General features: G+C 41.2%; 1 protein-coding gene and 1 long non-coding RNA gene across 2 annotated transcripts; one reads left to right on the top strand and one right to left on the bottom strand.

Moving 5' to 3' along the window:
* Positions 1–96: 96 nt before the first annotated feature.
* LOC131109037 (uncharacterized) lies at positions 97–9029 on the top strand. The gene is made up of 4 exons (XR_009120621.1): positions 97–668; positions 3606–3771; positions 7312–7363; positions 8911–9029. It is a non-coding gene; the product is annotated as an uncharacterized LOC131109037 (long non-coding RNA).
* A 2376-nt stretch (positions 9030–11405) lies between these two features.
* On the bottom strand, positions 11406–13981 carry skida1 (SKI/DACH domain containing 1). The gene has a single exon (XM_058060249.1). The coding sequence runs from the start codon at positions 13841–13843 to the stop codon at positions 11684–11686; it is 2160 nt and encodes a 719-aa protein (XP_057916232.1). The 5' UTR covers positions 13844–13981; the 3' UTR covers positions 11406–11683.
* Positions 13982–16723: the final 2742 nt, after the last annotated feature.

The raw sequence follows: 16723 nt of genomic DNA, 5'->3' as shown, positions 1-16723 counted from the left end.
AGCAAGGGTTAATAATTAAAATTTGAATTTATTGCAATAGGGCTGCATGGTGGTCAAGTGGTTAGCGCGCAGACCTCACAGCTAGGATACCCGAGTTCAATCCCACATCTCTGTGTGGAGTTTGCATGTTCTCCCTGTGCATGTGTGTTTTTTTTCCGGGTACTCCGGTTTCCTCCCACATTCCAAAAACATGCTAGGTTAATTAGCGACTCCAAATTGTCCATAGGTATGAATGTGAGTGTGAATGGTTGTTTGTCTATATATCCCCTGTGATTGACTGGCCACCAGTCCAGGGTGTACGCCGCCTCTCGCCCAAAGACAGCTGGGTAGAAAATGAATGAATTTATTGCAATAGAAATTATGAGTGGGTGGGAGACCACAAGTCGGGTGCCATGGAGGTACGAATTGAAACCTTGAAAGTGATTAACTTCTTTTTACACTTGTGGAACAGCTTCACTTCAGAGCCTCGTCTTCCTGGAGCTGCCATGACTGTTATTTTTAAATTTATGCTGTTTCCCTTGCTTTCTTCATGGTTCCACAGTATAAGATGTACCACATGAAATCATATTTAACTATTTTATTCTTACCTCTGTCAGTGTTGGTGTTGCAGGGTGGAAGACCAACTTTGCTCTTTCCAAGGTCGACGACTGGAGGACGCACAACTACCTGTAAGTACACATCAGCCTTGTGTTAAACTGCTGTGTGTGTTTTTGTACATAATATTCACTCATTCATTCATTTTCTACCGCTTATCCTCACGGGGGCACTGGAGCTTATGCCTATAGTTGCCAGCCAATCACAGGGCACATATAGACAAACAACCATTCACACTCACATCCTATGGACAATTTGGAGTCGCCAATTAACCTAGCATGTTTTTGGAATGTGGGAGGAAACCGGAGTACCTGGAGAAAACCCAGGGGAGAACATGCAAACTCCACACAGAGATGGCCGAGAGTGGAATCAAACTTGGGTTTCCTAGCTGTGAGGCCTTCGCACTAACCACTCATCCGCCCAAATTTATAATCGGCAAAAATCATTATTCCTACTATTCAGGACCAACTCCATTAGCAACAAAGCTTATTAGGCTATATGTACATTATAGTGGTACATCAGATTTTGTTATTTTTTGTTTTTAAAAGGTTCGATCAAAACGAAAACGTCAAAAAATGAGGCAATTTAACCCAACTCAACAATGTTTCTCACATTTATGAAATTGGCCCCATGGCGTGTTATCTAGCAGTCACACTCAATATAGAAAACACACAGACAGTCCCAAAAATTGGGCAAAAATCATACAAAAACTGTGGCTTATGAGGTTTGACTGTATTCATAAAAACAAGCAGAATACTCACAATGTAGACTGTGTGAACTCCTTCACCTCTGCAGGTCCAGATCTGGAATAAAGGTCAAATGTAGATTTAGAAAATAAACTCAAAGAGAGCAAACAGAGAGTATTTCATTCTACTGTAAACCCTAACATACTTGGGTGCTAGTCCTCTGGTCCTCAGCTCCCTGGAGTTCTTCGTTCTTCCCTCCGTCAGTCACGTACACCCCCCCTGTGACGGGAACACCCACATAGCCAGCCTGCACGTTCGTGCTTTGGGGTCTTATCTGTGGGAAGGGGGTGCGGGGATGGACGGCGAGGAGGCCGTGAAGCAAAGAGACCTCCAATGGTTGCAATTGGACACAGTGGCCCGGGGTGAAGAAGGTCACCTCTAAAAAATATATATATATATATATTCAAATGTGTAATACATGACTTAAATTTTTTTTTTTTACATATATTATTTTTTTAGTTCGACCTACTGCAGTTTTCACTTTTGTCCAAAGCCTCCCAAATCCATTTCAATGACACGGCAAAGGAACCATCATCCGTCACGTTGACCCGCTGTGAACTTTGACCCTCAGAGGTCATGCAGCGGAGGCTGCGTTCACTCATACGCACAATCCCTGAAAAAAAAAACAAATATAAAAATTCACAATTTGCTTCTAAAACAAACTAAACCCATCAACTATTTGGTCATAGTCATAATAGTGTAGTTTGATTTTGAACATGCATTGTTTAGTTTCCCAATTCACACGTCCGAAAAGGAGTAGGAAGAAGCAGAGCTTATTTATTCCTTCCTCTATTTCCTTTCACAGCAATTACTAATATGTTTCCTCTATTCACTGTGTACCAATATAGCATTTTTCTTAATGAAAATTATGTTATTTATTATTCTTATATAAATAAGCATATACATTAACACATACTGTAGATCATTAAAAAATATACTTTAAATAAGTAATTCATAATTTGCAATTTGTTTTCTCAGATCACTATAGTGTGTTTAAAAAATATATTTAGTAAGTAAATTCAATATTTTGTGTTTTTATCGTATTTTATATCACATTTTATTTTTAACACATGAATGAAGCTTGCTGCAGGGTATCCAAAGTGCGGCCCAGGTGCCATTTTTGGCTCACAGCTCGTATTTGTTGGCCCCCAACATATTATAAAATTAATTATGTTTCCTTATTACTAAATATTACTTTTATTTACTTCGTCTGATACCTTTAACACAAGGCTAAAATGTGTACTTTTTTCATATCTTGGATTGAATTGGTTTTAGCATCAAGAAAGCTGTGTTTAAAATGTAATTCAATCAAACTTTAATATAAATACAATGATTTAAGAAAGGAAACACAGGTCTATTGTGTGTTAAATAGTTTCTCACCTTCATATACCTGTCAGCTCTCCCATTTTGCCTGGGAAACTAATTTTTTCCCAGCGTCCTCCCATTTTAATAGCTTCATATGTCCATGATATAACACGCTTACACAACAAGAACAAGAATAAAAAGGACCAGATGACAGATTTCTTTCATTTTCCAATGTACATGTTGACAGATATATTCTCACCCGTGTCCTGCTTGGGACGTCCAGCCAGATTCCCACATTCCCAAACCTCAAAGAGGAGACTCTCTTCTGCTTGGAATTTCTCTGCAGAAGTCGACACGTTCATTTGGTGCAGAAATGGCTCTTCAGTCCTGTAAAGCACAACGGCTGGCCCATTAGGCAATATAGGAACATGCTAAGGGGGCAGTTGGCCACTAGGGGACGCCAAGAAATTGGGAAATAATTCACTCTCATTAAAATGACACATTAAAACTAATATTTAGCTGTTAAAATAGAAAAGCTGACATTAATTCAACTGTAAAGCAATGCCTAATTAATATTAATAAAATAACACATATTTACTTTTTGAATAATGTTTTTTGAAATTGATTATATATTCCCTGTTTTGCATGATTTTTTTGTCTTTAAATTATATTTCAGGGACTTTTAAAATGTTTTTGTAATTTGTTAACCATGTGAATTGGGTGACATGTTATCTTGCAAATAGAAGACAATGATCAATCGTGCCAAAATTGAGTGCCGGGCAGGCAAAAAAAAGGGAAATCACAAAAACGACAAGCTCAATTCCACAGTAACATCATTCTGGTGGTGCTGCAGGTTGGAAGTTTTAAGAATAACATCATAAATCATCATAAATACCGACGTTGCGTTGTTGCAAATTGCCTGACTCGAAATAAAAATTCATTCTCTCACCCTTCATGCAGACAGAAGACACAGCGGGTTGCCGGGTCAAGGCCATCATGGACGCGCCTGACTGGGTCTAGCAGGCCGCCGGGGAATCTCAAGAACCACTTTGGGCCCCACTGAGCTGTTTCTACATCCCCTGTGGACCAGTAAAGGAGAAGAAGACACCAGGTCAGAGCAGCCATGGTAGGAACTACTGAGAGGAAGCACGCGTATGCTGCAGTCATTCATTCTGGTGAGGAAAAGGGGAGGAACACAGGTAGCATACAGAACACTTGGTGATTGTATGCAGGTGAATGTGGAATTGGGAATGGGGGGGGGTACTTTCAGTCAAACACAAGAAAAATCTAATAATAAACTTAATTATATATTATATCCCGTCAACTTCCTGCTTTATGTGTGTAACACAGGCATGTTTCTTATCAGCTAATGATGCAGATTTGGCAAAGTTTAGCTCCCCACGTTAACATATCATGGATGGGGGTGGTTGGAAAAAAAAAATAATACAGCCTTTTGAAATCAACTGTAAAATATATGAATTTAAATGAAAATAAAGAATCTGACATTTAAAAATACATTTTAAAATGTATTGACTGCCAGTGCGTGGATGCTAAAGTGGGGGATTGATGCATGGGTCTTATTGCTGCATTTTGGATCAGATAGAGTTTATTTACAGTTAATTATATCAGCCAAGGTAAGTATACAAAGCATTACAATAGTCAAATCTTGACTATGGTCTCCATATTTGTCCTGGTTATTAGTTGTTGAAGGTGAAATAAACAAAAACAACACTGTTAACACGCTTATGAGTAACTTCTGTGGGTCATGTTTGGGTAAGCGGGCCCATGATTATTACTGGAGATGTTCAATATCGGCTTTCTTACACATATCTGGTATACGTATTGTCTAGCATGTCATTTCTGATACCGATATTGGCAGCAGTTCTTCAGGAATAAACACATATACTGCAATATGTAATGCAAGTTATGGAAAAAATGACATATTTAAACATTTTGTTGAAACAAAACAGTAAAAAAAAAATCAAATTCATTGCTAATTGGATATTAATGATCCGAAGGCCAAATTTGGAAATGGTTTCAGAGAGTTAGCAGGTTTTTTGCTGTGTGGACCACTTGAGGTCTCATTCATGTGTCAATCCAGGCAGAAAAACTAGTTGGCTAATATTAGCCCTAATTATTACCTCTGTTTTTTTTCATGTGTTTAGCTACAGAAAATTCCTGCTGATCCAGTTTTTATTATTATTACGTGTTTTATGTTTGTAGACCTGACCGAAATCATCACAGCTAAAGGACATAGTGCCCATCTGCCGAGTATAGGAAGAGCAAATCCATATTGACATAGTGGATGACATGTACCAATAGTGAAGAGAAGTGGCCCCAGCTCAAATCCCTGGGGTACACCACATCCCAACAGAGAAGTGTCAGCTGCGACACGGAAATCTGTATCCTGCATACAGGAATTTAAAAAAAAATTTAGTTTATTTTAACCTGCAACTGGGATATTGTATTTTGGCAAATATTTAATGAGAGTTTTAACTAACTTGCTGTTCATAATTGCAGTCAACATTTGAATTTGAAAATAAGAGAACAATTTTGGACAATAAGGGAACATAACAGCATTATGGACAGCAGATATTGTCATATCAATCAAAAAAGTTGAACATTAAAAAAAATTAAAACCGGGTGAAAGAGAGAGAGACGGCAAAAGAAGTTACCCCTTATGAGCCTTCTTCACGGTAACTCTCCCGGTCCACCTTAAAAACCCTCATCCGGTGTCACAGACGTCCCCTTTAAGAGACCATTTCATTTCTCCTGTTGGCCGGCAGGTGTCGCAGTGAGACTGCTTCATGCCTCCTTGTATTAAACGTGAACTAACAGACGCGCAGAAGGGGAATCAAACCCATTTTCTCTCTCCGTTTTTCACACGCAATAATCACATAATTGCGGGAATTCGTTTCGTTTTCATCGACAGACGTACATGAACGCGGCAAATGCGCATGCGCCACCATGGAAACCCTTCATATGTGTGCGTTTAATTCCCCCAAACGCCTTAAAAAAAACCTACAATTAAACCTTAATGTTTATTTAGTGATTGTTGATTCAGAAACTAAAAAAAGAACATTTCCAATCGTGATTAGTAAAGTAATTTTCGTGTGTAAAAATGAAGGCCTTAACACAATAAAAAATGTTATTATTATACGGATGACACCTTTTTAAAAGACGTTTCACACACACCTTATGAAGCATCAATGCAATGACGTTTTTAACTGATTGTTAAAAGTTTAATACATTCGAATTGATGAATAACGGCGCGAACGAAATATTTAAAAAGAGGGGAGAAAAAATGAGAATGAAAGTGCTGACTCAGCGTTTTTTTTTTTTGTTTGTTTGTATCTTTTGGGCGCAGTGAGATAAGAAAAAAATCCCACACTTTATTGTTTTAAATCTTTTTGCGTTATTAGAAACACGAGAATGGCTGCAGTGGACATATTAAACGCCAATTTCAGTTGTATTGTTTTTTTTTTTCAATAGAATAAATAAAGTTAAAGGTCACACACGTGTTGTTTCGAAAATAAACATTTTTTTAAATGTTTTATTTATTAGGAAGGCAGTAATATTTCTTACTTAACCCTCAGCTTTAATTATATTAAATTAACCCTTAAGTAAATATTAAAATAACAAAACCCTGCCCTCGTGACATTTTTTACCAAACCCCACAATTGCATATTTTTAACTTCATATTTCTTCATGACCAAAGGAGGTCGATTCCCCATTGAGGACATATTTAATAATTCCAGTTACTCTCTTACGTAGTAATGATTTCTTAATGGACATAAATATATTATATTCCAGCCAGAGCTTAGAGATGTGCTGAAAATCTTTTTAAAGCAAAAATATTACTTAAATAAATGGAAACTCTTATAAATATGCAATATAAATACAATATAGAATGAAAAATACACAAAATTTCAGGAAAATTGCCGGATTTTTCTTTTACTGCGTCAACCATATGTCAATAATAACAATTAACCTTTCATACAAATTCCCTGACGTCATGGAACGTCACATTTTTTCAGCAATTTATTAAAGTTATAGAAGCAAAATAATCCTCTACATGCAACAAACACCTGATTCTTTTCATGGCGCCTGAAGCATTACAAGGGGACTTTCCTTTGAATGCAGCACCAATGGAGACTCATTTGCAACATGCACGTACATCATAGTTACATTACAACCCCATAATCTTACTTACACATGCACATCCCTATTGTTGAGTCTTGATACATACTTATTCAAATGTCAGTTTTCCCCTGGGGGTTGCCGGGTAGGGGGGTGGTTGCAGGGAGCACTCGGATTACACCCCGAACACCCACTTTTTAATGAAGACCCCACCTCTTGTCACAACAAATATGACTAAAAAAAAGTATGGGAGGAACTTTTAAAGTGCAGCCTATAAATAACATAGGAGTTAAAATAAGAGTTAATATTAGACTAAATGTGAAAGGGCACATCCACTTCCTTTTTTCTATAAATAAAGCCTATAGATACAATGACACTCCTTGCTTTTCCCTTTGGCCCACTTCCTGGTTACTCAAAAGAGTGCATGGAACAATATCTGGCAAAAAAAAGAAGACCCCCCCCCTCTCTCTCTATCATCACCCCCAAGAATGTGCCCCTAAAATATCCTAATGTCTCCTGCTTATAGATGCACCCTGCAGCAATCTGACACGCAACCAACCATACGAAATGTGACACAGGTAAGTGTGTGTGTGTGTGTGTTACAAATCGATGATCAACAAGCTGAGACCTGAGTGTGTGTTCAGTGTCATGCACCGTGATGTGTTCAAGTGCTCTCAGCGTGTCTGACACCTTCCAAGTAGAATGCAAGACTTCTATACGGAAAACTCTGAGGCGTTTTTTTTTTTTGACCACCCCGTGCATGCTCGGCCTAAACTCCCTGGTATGAAGGAGGGGGGGTCAAAGGTCACCATCGCTTGTGGCCCCGTTCAAAATCCCCCCCCTCCTTTTCTCTCAAGTGACCTGTTTTTTTCTTGTTTGCAGGCCATTGGAACTCTAAACTCTATATAAAAATGCATAATTTATATTAGTTATTTTCAGTTTTTTTTAAGTTGCTTCATGAATGCTGAGCTCCATAATATAGTACATTTTAATATAGTATACATTTTATACACTCCTTCTCTACTTTAAAGTAGTACACTGTTTTAAACGGACCAGTTCCTTTTAAATAAATAAAATTAAAAAAGAAACTACAAATATCGATTCACATGCCGGCGTGTGTAAGCCTTTAACTGCTTTGTATCGCTGGTGTATAAATTATTCTCGTTAACCCTGATGAATAATTAATGAACACAACTATACAGCTGCGTAATTAAAATCCATTGTTAAAAACACGCAGTGTTGCGTAATAATTGATCGCCACTCCAAACCTCAGTCGGGCTTTTAAATGTTTATTTTTTTTATATGCACAACCCATCCTCCACAAATGAGGCCGCCACCCGTTTCCTTCTGACCCCGGTTTTGTGCAGGGGGAAGCCGGGTGAAACCCAGCGGACTCTCCGCTGTTTTTTTGTTTTTTTTTTTCATTTCACTGGAGTGTGTAATGGTAACATAAACACAATTTTAGAGTAAATAGTAATTTATGTACGTGATCAAAGTGCAGAATACGCTGTGTTCACGGTCACTAGCTTTATAAGTGATTTTAAAAGTACAAAATTAAACTTTCTGTTTACTGAATTTATAATTTTTACCTGACAATTTTTTTAATAATTTCAAAAATCCACAAGCAATTTATTTTAATTTAAAAAAAAAACACTGGTAGACTTGTAGGGTGACCATATAGTATCACACATACACTCATATACTGATTTTTGGTGTACTTTAACACATAATATTATATTACGTATATGTGCTTTTTGTAGAATCAATGTTAAGCATTTTTGTTGCAAAAGTGCATGCATGCACGTAGGCTGCACGTCATGGTGTGGGGGGGGGTATGTGCAGTTTAGTGCACACAGATACACTTCAGGCTCCTATTCATGCAGACAGCGCGGAGAAATGGAATTTACTGATGTCTTCAAATCGCACACAAATACTCTCACGTGCTTGCAATAGACTACAGTTATTAATAGCGTTTAAGGCAAAATAGTATGAGTTTGGGAGTGAACTAAACATGGTTTAAACTCAAAGATCAAGTGACCCACATTCAGTAGAGATAAAAATGTATTTCAGCAAAAACCTATAAAGGCAACTCTCTCAGTTTTTTCATTTTACTGTTATCTTATAGGAGTTACAGTCTACTGGTTCCCAATCCGCACTGGAATTTAGCCGCTTGACTCTCCCAGTTGGGCCCCTCCATGCAGGCCCCAGCGGCGGGAGTGCAGCAGCAGAAGCGGGGAAGACCAGGCAAGTCTGCCTGCATGGCTTCGAACACACACACACACACACACAGCAGAGAGCCCCATTCATCAATGGAACATCATGTCAAACATGGCACGTAAAGCAGGTCTGGTTAACTTTTTTTTTTTTTACTCGCTTTTATGGTTGTGTGCTGCGTGTTTAAGTGTGTGCAATTTACCATTATTGACATAATTACCTGTTAATTATGGAGAATGGTGGTTTTTATGTTGGTGACCTCCCTGTAATTGCATGCAAGGCAATTGTTGTGTTGCCTTGCAGCACCTCGTGTTATTATTGTGTAACAGGTACAACAAAATCGAAGTACATTGCAGTATATATACTTCTTTGGTGAATCAAATGTAAGATGCTTACATTTTGTAAGTTTACCATGAAAAAAGTGTCATAGTTTATCACAAATCTGACCCCTAGTCCCTAAATCCAAACCACAAACTTTAAAGTGCAAACCCAGAAAATTATCACACTGGTTATGTTTAATGAATGTTTAATAATAATAAAAAAACACAAAAGAAAGGGGAGGAAAAAAAAGGAAAGTGCTTCTTAGAAATCCACTGTTCAAGTTTCCATTTTGAGTGCAGTTGTCCCATATATAAATGAATATATATGTATAACCACCACAACAACAACAATAATAATAAAAAAAAAAGAAAAAACCCTTCACAAAAATAAATATTCAGTTTCATATAAACAACCAGTGACTTCAAACCCCCCCTAAAAAAAATTCTGACCTCAAGTATATAAAAATGAAGAGAATTGGCTTAATGTTGTTTGTCCAAGCCTTTACCATTACAGCATGAGCACCATCTATGTCCCTGCAGTTTTGCATTATGCGTGAGAATGTGTGTGTGTGTGTGTGTGTGCTGGGGGGGATACTTTGGGGGGGTTGATATTGTCAACCTCTCACAAATTCAAGCGCATGCAGCTATTCCTCTTCCTCCTCCGCCGTGCAGCCTGCTTTTGACATGCGGATTAAAGGTTGAAAGCTTCGCTCTTGCAACACAGCAACCCGCCACCACCCCCTGTGCAACCCCCCCTTCTGTGTATGTGTGTGTGTGTTTTTTATATAAACCGGGGGCCTGCTCATGTCCCACCTCCTGTAAAATAGTCAGTCTGGTAATAGGGCGCTGAGGTTGAATTGTCATAAGGGAGAGACCCCCTTATAGGTTGAGGACACGTACTGTATGGATGCTTTAACAACATTTAACAACCGTATGATGCTGATTTAAAGCACTTTTAAATACAATCATATGAATGACATCATTCTCAGCCAGGGAGCCTTTTGTCGCTATTAACTGCCCCCCCCCCACTCTTGTGTGTTAGAAAACCTGCCAATTAGCAGGAGCTTGTCCTGAATTCTAACATCTAACGCGTTTTCCTTAAAAACAGCCACCATTACATGTTTCCTGGTGGTTTGGAGGTGTGTGTACTGACGCTACACAACACAGCTTGGGAGTCACTACATTCATTGATGCTCAATAGGTTACATTAGCGTGTTTGTTAAATAAAGCTACATCGTTTAAAAAAAAGAGGGTGTTTTTGGTGTGCCGTAGTCTGGCGTCACAGCAGAGACAAGCCTTAATATTAGATTTTAATCCTGGAATAATAGTAACTTACGTTGTAATGTACATCATTGCGTCTCTAAACACGTATTTTCGTCGATTTTTGATCAGGCAAGCCATGGACTCCTATGTGCTGACACAGGACCCCAAACAGGAACAAAGTGTGTATTGGGTTTTTGTGCTCTTATAAAGCGGTACTTCCTTGTTTACACTTAGCATATACGCAATTAAAATTCGAAGTATAAGTCAATAAGCACCTAAAGCGGCACTTCCATGTTTACACTTAGCATATACGCAGTTAAAATTCGAAGTATAAGTCAATAAGCACCGAGTGTAAGTATGCTAGTGAGCGAATTGAGATACGTTGTTTCTGAATAGCCTTCCGGTTGGAAAAAGGCGGACATATTGGCTTCCTTATGCACCGAAACCTTAAATATGAATCTTAAAGTTGTCCGGATTTATGTTTGTAAACACACTTATTTTTTTGATTGTCTCTTCATAAGGCTTGTGTAATGTCTCCGGGACCTGCATGGATATATAATATACAGAAATAAAAACACCAAAACACCAAATCACACGCACTCAAAGCAAAAAAAATGGTGGAAAAACTCCCAAAACCAACAGGAATAAATTCCTGTCATCTAATAAAGGCTTAACTGTGATAAACGATACCAATCCCACTTTAAGTATAAAATTGAACGCTTGGGAACATGTGTGGTCAGTATGTAAACCCTAAAGGGAAACACAGCTAGAAAACAAGTGGCACGTCATGGAATAACCCTGATATATGCTTTAAATCCACCAAAACAGTACATCCTTTTTTTTTCAGACAAAGCACCAACCAGAGACACCCTGGCACAGTATACAATCCAACAGGTCGAGGGGAAAAAGTCATTTTATATCACTTAGGGCTGGTAGCTTGTTTAAAAATATATATAAATCCACTAACGGGGGGCCTCACAGTCCACACAGTGGGCGTTTACTGCAACTGTGTTCATAATGAAAATGCATTTACAATGGGGTTTAAAAAAATGTGTATTTTGAGGGAGATTTGCTTTTTTGTTTTTTGTTTTTTTTCCCTGCTCAGTATCTCCTCGTTCTGTGAGCGTGTGGGGGAGGGAGAATATGTCCGCCTGGCTGCCAGCTCCACACGGGGTGAGACGGAGGGGGAGGCCCGGCGCCCTTCAGAGAGTTGAGGGAGTAAGCCGGGCACAGATCCCCGTCGCTGCCAACAACCAGCGACGCCGAGAATGGGAAGTTGGCCATCAAACTGAAAGGCATTTTTCCGGTCCATGTCGCGGCGTTCGCACCGCTGCGTTTACGTCGGCTGGGTAAATCCTCCACGGAGGCTTCTTCGCAAGGCTGGGAGCCGCAAGAGGAGGAGGAGGAGGAAGCAGCCCTGGTGGCCCTGGCTTGTTTTGATTGCGCCCTGGAAAGCCTGGATCTCCTGGCCAGGGTTGGAGCCTTGCAATTTTTACCTCTCGCTTCCACTTCATCGAGCGGTTCATGACTGCTCATGTGTCCCTGTGACGCGGGGGACACATCCGGGGTTCGAACTTCCAATGGCGCTTCAGTGCTGCTCTGTGGTTCTTTGCATTTGGCTGCAGCAGGCTGGCTGTGGTGTTCGTATTCATCGCAACACTCTTCCACTTTTAACTTCACTTTATGGAGACCAGGGGGCGGCGTCCTGGCTACCTTGGAGCCGCTCTCGGGGGCGGGGGAGGCCGTCACAGAGGACTCCTCCGCCTCGGTCTTTATTTTCTTAGGCGGAGTGAGTCTAGGTCCTGTGGATCTCACACCCCTTTCATCGTTATAGGGTACTTTGTGGTCTTTGTGCTCGTTGATGGGACACACGAACGTCCTGCGTGGTGCGTGGAGGGCCTGCTTTGGTCCCTCTTTGTCCCATTTGGTCTCGGTGAAAATCACTGAGTGTAATTTAGGTATGGATCCGGAGTGATTCCTAAATTGCCACTTCTCGTGTGTGGATGCTGCATGGGCCTGCAGTGGTGAGCTGTCCTGGTGCTGCTGGTTGTTGTAGTGGAAAGTGGGCTGCAGAACCAGAGGAGCGTTAATTGGGTTAAGGGTTTTGGCGAGGGTTCCCACTCGGGCTCGTCTGAACCGGATGCTTTGAACCGAAACCCGGCTGGATACGGAACTGGAGTCAGAATGAGAAGAGCTCTCCTCCTCTTCCTCCTCATCCGAGCTGACATCAGTGCTTTCTGACTGGGTGTCATCCTCGTCGTCGTCATCCTCCTCCTCGTCTGAGCTGCTGGTGGTGGATAATCCGGAACCAAAATCCGAGTCCGGGTAGGCGCGGTCTGAATAGGTGCTGGACTCGGTGTCGCTGCTCTCCGGGAAGCTCGGCTGGAGATGATGATGGTGAATGTAGAAGTCCGGGCTGAGCTGGAAGGCACCAAAAGCGCTCCGGTGCGTAATGGATGATTTGGGTTGGACGAGTAGAACCGGCGGGACGTGTTGGTGGTGTCTGCTCCTCCAGGGGTGTCTCACGCCGTCCCTGCCGCCGCCCCCTTCGCGCCGCCTCTTCCTTTTGTGATGAACGTCGCCGGCTGTGCGAGAGAGCCTGGACTGAGCAGCCATGGCGGACTGGAGCGCTGCTGCAGGAGCGCTCCGGAAAAACGAGTGCCTCTGGCTGAATGTCACCCGGTTCCCTTGCAACTTGGCTGTTTCATAGTTTTTAAAGTGTCTGTGAGTGGACTTCGTGGCCGAGCGGTAATCCCGTCCGTGGGTTTTGTGGTAAAAGTGAGGTAGTTTGGAGTCGCAGGGTTCTCGCCTCCCCTTCGCCGCTTTGTCGTGCACGCCGTGCAAACTCAACCAAACTTTTTCCTGCCAGAGCTCTGCGTCCGCACGGAGGAGCTCCGTGGACGCGAGGCGTTCCGCGGTGACGCACGACGTCGCTTTCCTTTTGTTGCTGCCGGACTTCAACACCCGCTCGGTTTTGCAGGAGACGTACAGAGCCTCCACGTCCTCCCGAGATATGAGAGTGCACTTGGCTGCGTGGAACGCGATGGAGTTTATTGCTTTGAGCTTGCGCAGCTCGTCCAGGTCACAGTGGTGCTTCTTCACGTTCAGGTGGTCCATGCGCTTGTGCACGGTGGTGCGTGGAATGTTCTTGAGCAGCTCGGTGAAGACCTGAGACAAAGCAAACATTTGCTTGCCTTGGATGAGCAGGTAGCCCAGTCTGACTCCTTGCATTTCCTCAAAGCCACACTCCAGGTCGCCCATGTTTTATGGATCCTCTCCAAATGCATTAATCCCGGCTATGGATTCATGGGCATCCTTGCTCATACCTCCACGCCGAACTTTGACATGCTGACTCTCAGCTGCAGCGAGCCGGCCCCATTCATTCGGCGCACCCAGTCCGGCATGGTGGAATAATGAAACGAACGCATCCACCGGGACTGCTGCTATACCTGCCTCTGCCGGCTACACTCCCCTCTGGTCGGCAGCAGGGCGAGGGGAAGGTGTGCACAACTGCCTCAGCCAGAGGAATAAAACAGCTAGACAGGGCGAGAGAGAGGGAGGGAGAGAGAGAGAGAGAGAGAGAGAGAGGGAGAGAGAGAGGGAGTTGTGAGAGTGAAGGGGAGGGAGAGAGAGAGAAAAAGCAGCTAAAATGCAGCTGCTATTGTGGTTACACAAATAAAATGACAGTGAGGGGAGGAGGTGCGCCAGTCTGGAGACACCTTCATCAATTAATGTTCATGCACTCGACGCCTATTGGATGCTTTTGACAGGTGATGCAATAAAAAATGGATATCCCATCCCCACCTATAAGCACTATATCCACTTTATGCGTAATCATTGCATGCATTTCAATATTACGCATCTTGAATTATTTACATTTTCTTATACAGACCTAATATATTAATATACTATAAAGTAGATTTAAACAATATGGCTCCTAAATATGCTGGATTTGCTTTTTCTTATTTGTACCCTTGGTGAATATTTGACCTACTTATCCTACAAAATGTCTGCATCGGATCTTAGAATAATCATGTGCTTTGTCACAGAACTGAAATGATTAGCGTGTTTGAAAATCAGTGTGTGTGTGTGAGAGAGATAGTAGGTGTGTGTGTGTGTGTGTGTGTGTGTGTGTGTGTGTGTGTGCGCGCTATGGAGCAAGAATTTGCATGCATGCAATTAAACACCCTCATAAAATGCTAAAAAAAAGAGCAGTGCCACATTTAATTGTCAATAAAATATATATATATATATATACAGGACCCTCCTCCCCAATATATATATATATATGTATAGGCTCTATATGTGTTTCTTATGGAAAAGGTAAAAAGTGCACAATCATGTTTGGGTTTCATGCATTATCAATACTTAAATGATAATATAAATGCAATATAATTGTAGTTACTGTGGACTTGCTTTATACACACACACGCACACACACGTAGATATGACTTTGACACAAAAAAACACTCGAATTCAAACACCACCCCCACCCACTCCCCCCAACATGATCCATAGCATCGACTATCAACCGCTTGGTTTTCCGTCTTTTGTTATGTGCAGAGCCGTGCGTGATGGGGCCCCCACGCACTGCAGTCAAGAGTGAATGCAATGCAATATCTTTTGCATTTTTACTTAAACAATTAAGTACATCATTACAGTACACGCATTCATTCATTCAATCGTAATTTTGCTTTAGTTTGATGCAATATTTATTATCATCTAAAACGTGGACGCAGTTAGCCAAGCCTAAATGAGTCGAAATGACGTGGATAGGATAGTGGACTCTGTTTTTTTTTTATAAACACGCAGTTCTCTGCTCAGCACCTTTGGGATCATCGGACTTGGCGTGCATGGGGTGGAGTGGGGATGTGGGGGCTTTTGGCCACTGAAAAAAAAAACACATTAGTGCTGTAGATTGTGCATGACAGGCAGCATTAATAGCACACGGAGTTTCACGGATGCAGAGTGCAAACACACTGTAGGAGGAGGAAGGAGGGAAGGCGGGGTGGGGTTCTGATGCACCAGGGAATAAGTTTAGACCCTACAGCCGTGCACAGTGTGCCAAACTCGGCTTGGGAGTTGATGGAACTATACCGTACGTCCGGTGCTTGCGTTTTTTTGCATTTCTTTGCAGTTTATGCGCAATGTGTTTATTGTTGTTGTCAGTAATGACTCTATTTATTGTAACAAGATCGTTTAGAATTATAGTCACATGGTATATTAACTTAAATGTGATAATATAACCGCAATAAATACACGCACATCCGTTTTCCCTAACAGTTTTCGTCTCCTGTGCAAACTTTGCGGATTATTATACACCGGCTTGAAGTTAAGTAATTACATTATAAATACACACTGCAAAGTTGCAAAAACGCACAACAATTTGAAGTGTGTTAAAAAAAACATATAAAGTATTCAAATATACAGTAAGACCTTTTTGTTATTTAGATTTATTGTGCACATTTTCCTCCCTCTACCTCCAGTGTCTGACCACGGATGTTGGAGAACGAGTGGCCGAGAAAGAGACCTCAAACCCGGGTGCACATTCATTTGAACTCCCCTCTTGCTGCTGGAGGTAAAAAAAAAAAAAATTAAAAGGCTCCAGTTGACCGAACTGAAGTCATATGTAAGTGTGCCTTTCTGTAGAATATTTAAATACCCGTAATTGTTTCAATTGTGAATTTATATAGGGCGTTTCATACGAAATTAAAGAGTTTCCACTAATTGAACACAATAACTAAATTTAAGTGTAATGTGGGGAATTTGTTAACCCACAATTGTGTATATTTGAAATTTAAAATCTCATTATGGTAATTACAAACACACTATGCTAGCATATTGTATACTAATTCCCCAATAAATCCAAAGTATTCTGGTAGCCTGCAGCCACTGACACACACACAAAAAAAAGGAGACTACTGTCAAGGAGGTGAGGGCACTTGTAAGAGCATAGACTTTTTATGACACAAAGCCACTGCCCCCCTCCTGCCAAAACAATGAATTCCACTCCACCCCCCACCACCCCAGGAGAATGTGATTTTACATGCAATCCGAGCCTGAAGTGTGTGCGGACAGTGGTGGGGGGAGGGCTCTCTTTCACCTTTCACCCCGTCATGTTGGGCCCTTGTGCTACTCTTC

This window comes from Doryrhamphus excisus, chromosome 21, assembly GCF_030265055.1.
Source record: "Doryrhamphus excisus isolate RoL2022-K1 chromosome 21, RoL_Dexc_1.0, whole genome shotgun sequence".
In the NCBI taxonomy this organism is placed as follows: Eukaryota; Metazoa; Chordata; class Actinopteri; order Syngnathiformes; family Syngnathidae; genus Doryrhamphus; species Doryrhamphus excisus.
Note: the sequence above shows the minus strand (reverse complement) of the source record. Positions and strands in the feature narration are given on the sequence as shown.